This window comes from Schistocerca serialis, chromosome 3, assembly GCF_023864345.2.
Source record: "Schistocerca serialis cubense isolate TAMUIC-IGC-003099 chromosome 3, iqSchSeri2.2, whole genome shotgun sequence".
Taxonomy (NCBI): Eukaryota; Metazoa; Arthropoda; class Insecta; order Orthoptera; family Acrididae; genus Schistocerca; species Schistocerca serialis.
This window is the reverse complement of record NC_064640.1, coordinates 164161317-164176108: the sequence shown is the minus strand read 5'-3', so window position 1 is coordinate 164176108 and position 14792 is coordinate 164161317. Positions and strand designations below refer to the sequence as shown.

The 14792-nt window shown below is 39.5% G+C and overlaps 1 protein-coding gene across 1 annotated transcript in view; it reads left to right on the top strand.

The window, feature by feature from the left end:
• Positions 1-14792, top strand: part of LOC126469877 (protein unc-50 homolog A) — a 97619-nt gene that overhangs the window by 70198 nt on the left and 12629 nt on the right. The window contains exon 5 of the mRNA XM_050097202.1: positions 3118-3257. Within this exon, the coding sequence (XP_049953159.1) occupies positions 3118-3257 (140 nt within the window). The remainder of the gene's footprint in view (positions 1-3117; positions 3258-14792) is intronic.

The window sequence follows — 14792 nt, the reverse complement described above, 5'->3', positions numbered from 1 at the left end:
CTCCATGGTGCATCCCTCAGCCATAGCTTCGTCTTGACCTATCACAAGGTCCGAAAGACTTGGTTCATCGCAAGGCCCTGCGCCACCAGTTTTTCTCCATCCTTGGCACATCCCAAGATCCAGAAGTTGTCTACCCTGATGGCTCGATGGTTGCTAATCATCTAGACTTTGCTTATACTCACGTAGGACATACTGAACTACTCTCCTTGCCAGATGGCTGCAGTGTTGTCACTGCGGAGGTGGTAGCCATCTCTTGTGCTCTTGAACATATCCATTCCTGCACTGGTGGGTCCTTTCTCATCTACAGCGACTTGAAAAGTTTGCAAAATCTTGACCAGTGCTACCATCACCATCCCTTAGTCATTGTTATTCAGGATTCCCTGTATGTCTTTGAACAGTGTGGATGCTCAGTGACCTTCGTCTGGACCCTGGGCCATGTTAGGATCCCAGGGAATGAACTTGCTGATAGTCTGGCCAAACTGGCTACCAGTAAACTGACTCTTGAGATTGGAATTCTGGAAACAGACCTCCAATTGGTATTACGCTGACAAGTTTTAGGTGCCTGGAATATGGAATGCTCACACTGACTTTACCAAACTAAATACAGGTGATAAAGGAGACTACGAATCTGTGGAGTTCCTCCTGCTGGGCTCTCGCAAGGACTCCACTGTCCTTTACCAGCTCTGCATTGGCCATACTTGGCTAACTCATGGTCATCTCCTCCGTAGTGAGGACCCACCCCACTGTCATGGTTCTTGTTTGACGGACGTCTACATTTTGCTGGGCTGTCCCAACCTAGTGACCCTACAGAAGACTCTTAATGTCCCTGATTACTTACCACTAGTGTTAGGAGATGATGCCCCACAGCTGACTTAGGTTTTTAGGTTTTATTTATGACACGTTCTTTTACCACGCTCTTTAAGGGAGCGCTGCTTAGCCTTATCAGCCCATTGAGGGATTGGCAGAACACTCATATGCGCCTCTTCCCAAACTGGGCTGCAGCCTTCTGGGCTTGATAGTCCATCCTGATCCTCTCATTACCTGCTCTTTTACTCTTCTCTCCCCCCCCCCCAACCCCCCCTCCTCCCCTTCATGTGGTGTGTTAAGACTTGTTCATCTTTTGTTTCTCCAAGGTAATCTCAGAGTAAAGTACCTCTGTTAAATGGCAGGGGCTGGGGGGTGTATGTCCCCTCATTGCACTCTGCTATCAGGGGCTTCCGGCTGCTCCCTAGATGAGGCACCTTCCTTCCCTTTCTTCCTTTGCCTCCTTGTCTTCTTTTTGTCCTTTACCTCAACTTTGCTGATGTTAGTAAATCTTGGTTTTCTCTTCCCCTGAGTTTTGTGCAGTAGGCTACCTCTGATCTACAGTCATACAGACCTGTTTGTTCGAAGGCAAAGCGACTGGTGACCTAGTAGTTTGGTCCTTTAAACCATCAAGCCAAACAACCAAGCTGAAGCTCTCTGCAATTGCAGAAGGTTCTGAACAAATATGGGACCTACACGCAGAAATAACAGCTAAACCTTACTGTCCCTGGTTCCATAAAAACCATTCTCTTTTTAAAATGATACTATCCAGACATAGCTCCAGCAGATTGAGTAATAAACACTGCTATCCTCCCATGTTCTTATAACATTGGTGCCAGAAGAAGAAGATATGGATACAGCAGTTGTCTGTGATAGTTTAAGCCGTGCCATCTTGTATGAGTCATTGGGAACATTCCACTGTGATAGCTCTAAGAGATACCAGTGAGAAATCCTGTGCCGTAAACTGAACAGATTAGTCAGGAAGTAGCAGATATTATGTAATTATAAAATCCACCTTTGGTATCATGATGATAATGAAAGCAGTGAAAGCTATATTTTATCAGTTTGACCATTTTCCCTTTTCACATATTCAGTTTTGCTAGGAAAAAAAAAAGTAATGCAGGACAGGCCCTGTCACCCCAATAACAATTCTGACATGCATGCTGTGGCAATGACTTGACAAGACACATGATCCATGCATTCTCAGTAGCTCTTGGCAGATCAGTTTTTGCAGTCCAAGATGTGAACATTCCAGTTTTTTACAGTAGCATGATGAAAGTATCTGTTTTTTCATATCTCAAACAGGTTGCTGAGGTGGACAATCTGGTTCTCATGCTGTGCCAGCAGATGTCTGTATCATTTCCTTGTGATTGGTAGTAACAAACATATCAGGCATCCCATTCATCCCATCTAAAAATTTCCACCACCACTGGCCTGAACTGTACCAAACTGAAAAGACAGATGCATCACCATACATATTTTTCAATGCGCTTGTCCCCCGTCATTAACCTGTACTAAGATTTACCACAACTCAAAAGCCAGGTGGTTTGTTTACCTTTTTATAAAATATCCTGTGATGGTTTTTTTGTGATCATGCCAAGCACTGTGGTCTTTTATATATATGTATCAGAGTTATTCAAGTGTGCTGCTGGTTCCTGCAACCCATAACGAGTATAGATTGTTCTAAATAGTATGGCTGCTCACATGCAGCTTCTTACAGCATTGAATTGGCTAATAATCTGCTACACTGTGGCCTGTCATATCTGCAATTAAAATCCAGTACAACAAAAGGCAGTGTATGAAATTTCTACTATTCGTGGTACTTGTAGTGACCATAGACAAGGTAGACCGTGGAAAAATCATTCCCTCCTGGATTTCATAGGTGGCATACCCTGTCATCCATAGCTATTCCACAGCTAGAAACACTGTTTACTGCCAAAACAGTTGTAAGTATCGTGTGCATATGTCAGATGTACAGTATCACATGTGAGAGACTTGCAAAGGAAAGCAGTGTGTCTAACTGGCTCCTATCATACTACAGGTCTTCTAAATATGGTCTGTTGCTTGCCGATTGGTTGTTCATCTTTTTTGCTTTCAAATGAAAAAGTTAGTGACCAGTGATAGTAATTGTGTTTGTAATTATAAGTTCACATTTCAAACTGTTTGTAGAATTGATCAAATGTTTTAAAAATGTAAATAAACTACATTAAACACATTTTCTTTTTGCAAATGTCTTAGAATGTTGGTTTCAACTTTGTAAATTGTAGGGTAATAGCAGACTGTAAGTACAAAATCGTAATTTCTTTTTTTCAGGTTTGTTACTAACAGATACATGATAAAACCGTCATGTCGAGATCAGGATGTTGAGTGGGGTTATGCATTTGATGTTCATCTCAATGCTTTCTTTCCTGTCCTGATTATTCTACATGTGTTCCAACTGTTTTTCTATAGAGGTAAGTTCACAGGAATTACCTTATTTCTACTATTGATTAGTTACAGCCTACACCGTAGTTTTATCAGGTCCTTTAGCTTAGGCAGTTATGTAGTTTGCCCTGCAATTGTATTGTGTTATCAATTTTCATCTCTTTTATTTTATTTATGGATGGCTAACAATCGAGTACATTGTGTACTAACCTATTTATTCATTGATTCTGTTATACGTATCAGTGAATGCTAGAATAAGCTGTTTAACATTGTTGGTATAAGTTTCTAGCTTCATCTGGCATGAATGTCCATGGATCAGTGTATTGTACATGAGGGATATACAACAACCAGCACAATATCTGGCACTTTTTGGCATTTAGTTCATGAATAAGATTGTGATGGTTTTTACATCTCACTAGGATGTGACACAGTGGGATGTTGGTGTAAATAAGTGAAATTCTTAAGTTGAGATGAATTAAAGAGAAACATAACAAATGAAATTAAGGTGTTTTGCAAACAGTAGCTAATAAATGAATTGGAACATAATTGTTCATCAAGGCTTACATTTTTGTCCCAAAGTGTGAACATCCTTGTTCAGTGCCAGATTGCATCTGTGCTCCAGGATGCCAAAACTCAAGACTGGTGTGATCATATTATGTTTACTGCTTTATAAATGGGGAAGTATTTTTCACACAAAGCTTTAACTCATACTAGAAAGTTCAAAATTCTTTTCTCTGTAGAAATATTGCAGTGTATGTTGTCCCATTTAATGTAAAGAGATTAAGAACTTGACTTGAAAGGGAATCCCGTCTCTAATGACCTTGTTGTCGACGGGACATTAAACACTAATCTCCTCCTCCTCCTCCTCAAAAAGGAATCCTAAATGGTGAACTACAAAACAGTGTTGCTATGCAGGTGTTTCATAGGCATGAACATATTGTTTGAATGTATCCTGTGTTAACAGTTCACAGGGAGCACCTGGGCTCAAATCAGCAATAACTACTATTCTGATATGTTACAATTCTATGCAGTTTCTGTGGTTTCATGTTCGAAAGGATGTACATCATTGTATTCTGATGACATTTTCAATGAGTTATGTTGATTGTAGTGTGTGTTGACTCTTAACATGAGCTTTTTTGTGTGGGTGTCTCAGAGGTTATATTTAGCAACAAGATATGGGTATGGAAAGGTGCCACATAAAGGACAGAATTTCATGCTCATAACTGCTGTGTTTAATATCTCAAGCTGCAAAGCTGCTGGAGTCATTGCTGTGACATCACTCTCAATGTAAATTTTCTCTTGTATCACTTTCTATTGACAGTTACATCATCTTTCCTGGTCTAGAAAAAGACTCAGTTAGTATCACCTTGGTCACATTCTCCTTTAGCCTTTTTGCCTCATCCACCTGGTTAGCTTAGTGCATTAACAAACTGCTTCTGGGATTCGGGGAAATAAGCCTGATCTGGATCATATTTGCTTCACAGATTAACTGTGAGGTCTGGTGAACTGGCCAGCCTGCACATGATTTTTACCTCTTTTCCCATATCCCAGTGAGTAAATATTGGACTGATACCCACATTTCACTTCAGATACCTGCTATAAAAACATTTCGAAAATGTTTTCACACTTGCACCTAGGATTAACTGTAGATGCAGACAGATGGGGCACATAGATTGTTCCGGGGCGGGGGAGGGGAGAGGGTAAATAAGAGGCTGGTGATGGTAGAAGTTTAATCTCTTCAGGCCTTAAGCAGCAGCAGCAGCAGCAGCAACAGCCTTTGTTACATCTGCTTCTGTCATGTAAAAAAGATGCAAGTATTACTTCTGTTTTCATCTTTTATAATTACTGATAACACTTCAACTACTGCTTCTATTACAACAGCAAAAAAAGATAAATCTTAGATATTAATAACCATTCTGAGCAATGAATTGTTTTATCACAGTAGTATTGTTATGTACATGCTTTTTGCTATGAAAAGCAAATACATCATTGTTCAGAGATGACAACATTCTATTTGTCTCACAGTAGATCGGCCATACTGCACTTATTTTTGGCACTTCTTCAGAGGGGTAAAAATGCTTTGCTTGTGGCTACCTGATGTGTGGTCCTGTATTTAACTGCTGTGTAACTCCCGTTACTAGACCTGTTTCCTGAATTGTGTAACACGGTTTATCAGTAAATAAAAGAAATCATACTTTTCTTATTTCTTCATACTATACTATTTCCAAGCACTGCAAAATATTCAGTTGTATTTTTGTCATATTTTTTGAAGACCAGGGCTTGAGATTTTTATTTATTACATCGTAGCATGTTACTTAAAATTTAAACACAGCCTGTATTCACTCATTCACATATTATAACTACCAACAGCAATGTTCTCTCTATACTTCAGAAACTAATTATACAATATGTATTATTACATCCAAACAACACTGCTTCTCATTTCCATAGCAATTTCTACTATTGATAAATAAAACCTACACCTACTATCAAATCTGTCTACCACTATTATAACAAAAACAGTGCTTATCTACCACATTCCACAATGCACTCCACTGCTCCCCAGTTCGTAGGCACATCCTGTCAGTTCCTTAGTTGCAGGGAACAGCTTCCCAGTGTGGAGGGAGTTGCCAGTGAGGATTATAGTCACTCCAGATCTGTTTCCTTGGGTGATGAGACACTGCCTACAGGTACGCTTACAGTGCAGTGGTGGTGTTCAGATAGCTATCCATGCTATGTTAGCTGTTCATCTGCCACAACTGTTGACCTCAACTGTCTTCACTGTGTTGCTTCTCAATCTTCTGTCACAATCTACTGCAGTGCACTAGATGGGGGTTGATTGGTAATGTAAGATGCTACCCCAGCCTTTCTTGAAATAGCATGAACAGTATTGTCCAGCCTCTGCCTTTCTGCCTCGCAGAGGAGTGTCTTGTTGGCACCAAGTCTTCTGTGCCGGTTCAGCTGCTGCTGATTAGTATCAGTAAAATTGGCATCCTGTGGACATCCCCAGTGAGTATGTTCAGGCATGCCCACTTAACTGCAGGTACATTTAGAAACCTCTAAATGTACCTGCAGTTAAGTGGATAGTAGGTGGCGCAAGGCCCATAACCCATCAAGAAGTGTGTCAAGCCTCTTGAGGGATTCTGGTGCCTCATTCCCTGTGTGTGTGTGTGTGTGTGTGTGTGTGTGTGTGTGTGTGAGTGATTGTTTTATTTTTACATTTGAGACAAAACCATAGATGTGTCACAGGTGGAGGGTCAGATTGTGAATTTGCTGCTTGCTTGCAGCCCGCTTTCCTTATAATTTTGTGATTTATGGTATTTTTGTTTCTTCGGCCAATACATTGCCACTTTCTTCTGTATCTGGAGGTCCGAGTGGACGTATTCGAGGTATTACTTGCAATGCCTCAGTTGACACTGTACGAAAAGCTCTCATCAGCTGAAGTAGTTTTCTGAAATTTGTTCACCAAAGAAGACCAAGTAAACATTCCAAAATTTGAAGTAAGAATAGCTACTGACATGACATGACATGACTAACTGAGAAGCAGATATCCTTGGTGTACTGAAGCAGCTTAAATTATTTAATAAAGCCAAGTCTTACAGTCCAGATTGTATAGCAGTTGGGTTCCATTCAGAGTACACTGATGTAATAGCTCCATACTTAGCAATCATATAAAACTGCTTGCTCTATGAAAAATTAGTACCTAAAGGCTATATAGTTTCGCAGGTCAGACCAATATTCAGGAAAGGAAATAGAAGTATCTGCTGAGCTACAGACCCATATCATTGATGTTGATTTGCAGAAGGATTGTGGAAAATACACTGTTTTCGAACATTATGAATTACCTCAAAGAAAACAATCTATTGAGACATAATCAGCGTGGATTCAGAAAATATTGCTCTTATGTAACAAAACTAGCTCTTTATCCTTATGAATTAAGGAGTGCTACCTACAGGGGAACACACATTGATTCCATATTTATGAATTTACAGAAGACTAATGACACTGCTCCTCACAAGTAGCTTCTAATCAAATTGTGCGAGTTTGCAGTATTGTCTCAGTTGTGTTACTGGATTTGTGGTTTCTTGTCAGAAAGTCACAATTTATACTAACTGATATCTGAACAGCTGTTTGCAGATGATACTCTCATTTACTGTATAGTAACGTCATCAGAAGATCAAAACCATTTGCAAAATGATTTATACAAGACAGTGTTAAAAATGGCCATTGACTCTAAATAATGACGAGTGTGAGATAATCCACACGAGTTCTCGAAGTAGTCCGTTAAATGTTGGTTACATGGTAAATCACACAAATTTAAAGGTTGTCAGTTCAACTAAATATCTGGAAATTACAATTACAGATAAAAAATTGGAACAATCAAATAGATAATGTTGTAGGGAGGATGAACCAAAGATTTACTTTTATTGGCAAAACACTTAAAAAGATGCAACAGATCTACCATAGTGACTGCTTACACTAAGTTTTTCCGTCATCTGCTACAGTACTGCTGTATGGTATGGAATCCTTACCAGTCGGGATTGATGGAGGACATCAAAAAATTTCAAAGAATGGCAGCTCATTGTGTTCTATCATGAAATGGATATGATGTACAAGTTGGGATGGCAATCATTAAAACAAAAGTAATTTTCGTTGCAGGAATATCTTTTCACAACATTTCAATCACCAAATTTCTCCTCCAAATGTGAAAATATTCTGTTGACACCCACCTACATAGGGAGGAATGATCGTCGTAATAAAATAAATCAGAGTTTGCATAGAAAAATTTAAGTGCTCCTTTTTTCCCCATTTGATGTTCAAGGGAACAGTAGAGAAATAGTGTGAAAGAGGATTGATGAACCCATTGTCAGACGTTTATATGTGGAACGCAATGTAGTCATGTAGATGTGGAAGCATTCCATTTTGCACCCTGTTAACTACCTTTGCTGGTGTTAAGAGTAGTAGTCTGTGGACCCAAGAACTTGCACAATATCCAATTATTGCAGTTAGGTTAGCATTACAACATGTTCTTATTGTTTGCAATGGTATTTAAATCATAACTGACTAGACTAATAATTTTGTTCATCATGTTCCTGCATCTGTTGCTCATTTCTTCAATATATGCACTATAATATTGTCACTTGGCTAAGAAATTGCCCACTTATATGGTGACTGCTTTTCTTTTTGTGGACCTGTTGCTTAATTTCATGACTTTGCCTCTTAAAAGTTTCCATTTATCAACACGTACAGGGTCTTTTCAGGCTCAAAAGGCAATTTAACTCCTTGGTAACACTAAGGTAATTGTTGAAGGACTATGTTCCATCAAACTTCCAGGTTGCCTCTGGAACTTCCCTTCACAAGGATCATCAGGTCATTGACATGTACCTGGGTATGGCAGAGTTGTTTCTCTGTTTTGAAAATAGTTCATAACAGTTGTGTAATGCTTATGGGCAGTCAAACTCCATCAGGCGCTTATAAAGTGCTGGCCACCATAAGTGATCGAAAGCCTCGGCGATGTTCACCATTACGGCTACAACATATTTATTCTTAGCCCTTTTTTTTTTTTTCCCACCTCATTTACTTCATCTTCCGTTGATTTTCTGTTTGCATGCTACACACATTGGACCTACACCTGGAGTTATGGTCTGGGGTGCAATTTCGTATGACAGCAGGAGCACTCTCATGGTTATCCCACATGCCCTGACTGCTAAATTGTGTGTGTCCTGTGATTTGACATGTTGTGCTGTCATTCATGAATGGCTTTCCAGTATGGCTTACGGTAATCAGCAGTGCTGCTATTGACAACATCTCTATGGACTCATCGAGTAAATTGTCTAAATATTTTCAATTAAATTATAAGACTAATGAATAAAAAGAAATTGAGAACTAATAAACATAAAATGAATTGCATTAGCACACTGGAGCGATGTACTCACCCCATTTGACATCAGTGAAAAATTTAATATATTCTGCAAAGTAACTTACAGTTCCTAAGGAAAGAATTCAAAACAAATTTAATAAATTATCATTATCATTAAAAAAAAATAAAAATTGTTTTGCAAGTATTCTTGAAGATACCTAAATCAGCTGCAACTGCCAGTAAATGTAGCAGAACTTCTTGACACAGATACGTTTGTAATACTGGTTGAAATTTCTTGGCAAATCTCTTGTCTAGGGTTTCAAGGCGAGCAACTGATTATAGGCAGTATCACATTCAATGGATCGCTGCTTGTGTGGGGCCCTTAACAGGTTGCAGAAAAATATTGTGAATGGTGATTTTAGAAGCATTACTTTCAAAGTAAATTTCCATTTATGCAAGATGTGAGATGAATTTCTTAAAACACCCCTATCAAACACTTTGAAGGTCAACCACATAGAAAAATTTTGGACTCTGAAGACCAGCCATTTATGCCATTGTTTAAAATTTGACTGACATATTTGTGTTGTGTTTCTTGTAGCTGTACTGTATGTGTATTAATTTAAACCATTAACTTTTCCTAGTTGTGTGTTTGCGCTACTTAACAGTGATGTTGCTATTGGCTGACTACATCACATGTCCTATGGCCTGAATATCTGCTGTCATTGGCTGGCGAGATCAAATGACATGAGCTATGATTGGCAGACAAAGCACATTGCAATCTGGATTTCAGTGCTTCAGAAGCTACCTAGCTGTATTTAGTGGAATTCATATTTATATTTTCAAAATACGAAAATGTGCAATGTAAACATTGCCACGTATCAAAGATCTTTCCGAAACACTTTTTTTTTTTCTTCTGGGTTTCATTTCCTAAAGTGTTGGAAGTTCTATGCTGGTGTATTAAACCTTTAGCATTCAAAGGACTGATAAGCTTTACCCTCCAAGGAAGAGTATATTGTCATTTAACATGGAAAAAACTTGCTTTCACTCAGGAAAGTGTGTTTTTAATCGGGAACTCAGGGAAAAATCCAGGAACTTTTTTTCTTTCTTGTCCGTGTACGCACCCTGAATAATGTTGAATAGTGAGTGTACTGTGCGAAGAAATTAAGAGGTCAGTGTGCCCATGCAACATAACACCTCCTTGTCCAATAATACCTGGACCACTGAAATGATCATGTTCGACAATGTTCCGGGGTGTATTACATGTTCCCACTCCTCGCCAAGTGAGGGTATATCCAACGTTGTCAAACAGGATCGTTCTGGTGGTTCAGATGTTGTGCTGTATGGAGGCACAATGTTGCGTAGGTGTACCAACATCCTAGTCTGTGAACGCAGCACCCTCACTGGCCAGTGTTATTTTGACACTGTACTCCTCCTCTGCATATATCTTCAAAGGGGTTGCATTCGACTATTTGACTGTGATTTAATTTTTAAGGGTGACAATGCATGACCACATCTACTGGAGGAGCTCTATGAATGAGTGGATATTCAGCAAACAAACTGGTCTGCCAGTCCCTCCCACCCCGAATTAAGTATCATGGAGCACTTGTTGGGAAAGACATTTTGGAGCATGTCCATATGCACCGATGACCATCCAGCAGTTGTAAACTGCACTGGTGGAGGAATGGGATGTCCTATCACAAGAACTCCTTACGAATATTGTTGCCATTGTGAGATCACACACCCTATTAAAAACCATATCCAATTGTTGTGATGCCCAGGGGATCATCATGAATCATCGAGGCTTTAGTTTAATTATTGTCTTTGAATAAAAGTGTCACATCTGTTCATCTCATTCCTTATTTCTTTCAGTTACATTCTGTACTATACTGTAGCAGTTCTTTCAATGTATAGTCCAAATTTCATCGAACTGTGTTATGTAGCAGTGGCACATCAGGCGGAAGTTACTTTCGTCCATCGGTTTTGCACATCAGTGTACATTCATTAGACCACCAGTAAACCCTCAGAACTGTTGGACATTTTCTGGAATACAATTTGATAGGCTATAGTTTACCTTTTCCACTATCCCTTCATCCAACACATTTTTACTTCTTTTCATGTACATAGTTGTAACTTAAATTGGGTTTCGCTCAACTGTTTTTTGCAGCTTTATTTTCTTTGTATTTTCCCTTCCCTTTCCCTCCCTTCCTTTCAGCCATTTCCTATCTCACATTTTGAGAAGCCCATGTGTATCACTTTTATTTTTCAGTTTTTCTTCTCCCACCTTTCCATTTTTTATGTATCATTCCCACTTATACATTGGCATTATTTCTTTCCAGATGGGATGGGAGTGTACACTGCTCATTATTTAAAAAAAAAAAAAATTGTCTTATTTAGCTAATGTACGGAGGGGGGGGGACTCTCTCTCTCTCTCTCTCTCTCTCTCTCTCTCTCTCTCTCTCTCTCTCTCTCTCTCTCTCTCTGTGTGTGTGTGTGTGTGTGTGTGTGTGTGTGTGTGTGTGTGTTCTGTTGCCTGTAGCCATTGGCTATGGTGAATCAGCTCATAGGCAAGGCTAAGCGATTCAGTATTGAATGGTGCTTGTATACTGAATCGCTTAGCCTTTGAATGGTGCTTGTTTTTGACAATGTTGACTGGAATACTCTCTTTCAAATTCTAAAAGTGGCAGGGGTAAAATACAGGGAGCGAAAGGCTATTTACAATTTGTACAGAAACCAGATGGCAGTTATAAGAGTCGAGGGACATGAAAGGGAAGCAGTGGTTGGGAAGGGAGTAAGACAGGGTTGTAGCCTCTCCTCGATGTTGTTCAATCTGTATATTGAGCAAGCAGTAAAGGAAACAAAAGAAAAATTCGGAGTAGGTATTAAAATTCATGGAGAAGAAATAAAAACTTTGAGGTTCGCCGATGACATTGTAATTCTGTCAGAGACAGCAAAGGACTTGGAAGAGCAGTTGAATGGAATGGACAGTGTCTTGAAAGGAGGATATAAGATGAACATCAACAAAAGCAAAACAAGGATAATGGAATGTAGTCGAATAAAGTCGGGTGATGCTGAGGGAATTAGATTAGGAAATGAGGCACTTAAAGTAGTAAAGGAGTTTTGCTATTTGGGGAGCAAAATAACTGATGATGGTCGAAGTAGAGAGGATATAAAATGTAGGCTGGCAATGGCAAGGAAAGCGTTTCTGAAGAAGAGAAATTTGTTAACATCCAGTATTGATTTAAGTGTCAGGAAGTCATTTCTGAAAGTATTCGTATGGAGTGTAGCCATGTATGGAAGTGAAACATGGACGATAAATAGTTTGGACAAGAAGAGAATAGAAGCTTTCGAAATGTGGTGCTACAGAAGAATGCTGAAGATTAGATGGGTAGATCACATAACTAATGAGGAAGTATTGAATAGGATTGGGGAGAAGAGAAGTTTGTGGCAAAACTTGACCAGAAGAAGGGATCAGTTGGTAGGACATGTTCTGAGGCATCAAGGGATCACCAATTTAGTATTGGAGGGCAGCGTGGAAGGTAAAAATCGTAGAGGGAGACCAAGAGATGAATACACTAAGCAGATTCAGAAGGATGTAGGTTGCAATAGGTACTGGGAGATGAAAAAGCTTGCACAGGATAGAGTAGCATGGAGAGCTGCATCAAACCAGTCTCAGGACTGAAGACCACAACAACAACAACAACAATGGTGCTTGTTGTGAGTGAGTCAGTTGCTGTGCAGTAAATATTAGCAGTCATTCTGATGATGACTAATTGTTGCTTTTAGTTGCACTCTCTTTGAGAAAACAAAGAATGTGATCATACCATATTAATAAAAATCTTTGGAAGGAACTATGGTCATGTGAACACAGTTTTCTTAGTTGTTTTCGTATTTCTTGTGAACAATTTGAAATATTACGCAAACTCATTGAACTAGAAATCTTTACTAGCTCCAGTTTTTGTACCATTAATCACCTAGTCAAAAGGTAGATATCTAAGAATAGAATCGTTAGCTCTAAGTTCACACAAGCATATTATAATAGCAATTGAACTATGTTTTGCACAACAATACTCATTTTACAGTATACAATTACAAGTACCAGTATGCATCTGTTTATAAATTCTCTTCCTGTCTAAACTATTTATCGTCCATGTTTCACTTCTATGCAAGGCCACACTCCATACAAATACCTTCAGAAAAGACTTCCTGACACTTAAATCTATACTCGATGATAACAAATTTCTCTTCTTTATAAATGCTTTCCTTGCCATTGTCAGTCTACATTTTATATCCTCTTTGCTTTGACCGTCATCAGTTATTTTGCTTTCCAAATAGCAAAACTCCTTTACTACTTTAAGTGTCTCATTTCCTAATCTAATTCCTTCAGCATCACCCAACTTAATTCGACTACATTCCATTATCCTTGTTTTGCTTTTGTTAATGTTCATTTTATATTCTCCTTTCAAGACACTGTCTATTACATTCAACTGCTCTTCCAAGTCCTTCATTGTCTCTGACAGAATTACAATGTCATCAGCAAAGTCAAGGTTTTTATTTCTTCTCCCTGGATTTTAATTCCTACTCCAAATTTTTCTTTTCTTTCCTTTACTGCTTGCTTAATATTCAGATTGAATGACATTGGTGATAGGCTAAAACCCTGTCTCACTCCCTTCCCAACCACTGCTTTTCTTTCATGCCCATCGACTCTTATAACTGCCATTTGGTTTCTTTACAAATTGTAAATAGCCTTTTGCTCTCTGTATTATATCCCTGCCACATTCAGATTTTGAAAGAGAGTATTCCAGTCAACATTGTCAAAAGCTTTCTCTATGTCAACAAATGCTATTAACGTTGGTTTGCCTTTCCTTATACACACGTCAAAAAAAGTTTATCACCCTGGTTCCCAGAACTCCTGAAGATAGATGTTGACTGTGGGGATATTGTATCACAGGCACAGTCCCTTTGACTGTTCAGAGATGCCACTAAACCTGCCCAAAGATGTAAACAACAATGCATGAGCAGTGCCTATTAGACAGAGGGGGGTCCGAGAGCCGATCAGTTCCAGTCATTCCATCAGGAAGGAGGTACACGGCTCATGTTGTCTGTAGTTCAACCATGCTTAGACGGTCAGTCCTGCGGTTCGATCGTGTCCGCATTGTTACTTTGTGCCAGGAAGGGCGCTCATCTCCGAGTGAACCAAAGCGATGTTGTTCTGATATGTAGGAGATACAGAGAGATAGGAACTGTCGATGACATGCCTTGCTCAGGCTGCTCAAAGGCTATTGCTGCAGTGGATGACCACTACCTACAGCTTATGGCTCGGAGGAACCCCGAAAGCAATATCATGTGGAATAATGCTTTTCGTGCAGACACAGGACATCGTGTTATGACTAAAACAGTGCGCAATATGCTGCATGATGCGCAACTTCACTCCCGACGTCCATGGCGAGGTCCATCTTTGCAACCATGACACCATGCGGCATGGTACAGATGGGCCCAACAACATGCTGAATGGACCTCTCAGGATTGGCATGATGTTCTCTTCACTGATGAGTGTCGCATATGCCTTCAACCAGACAATCGTCAGACGTGTTTGGAGGCAACCTGATCAGGCTGAATGCCTTAGACACACTGTCCAGCGAGTGCAGCAAGGTGGAGGTTCCCTGCTGTTTTGGGGTGACATTATGTGGGGCTGACTTACTCCACT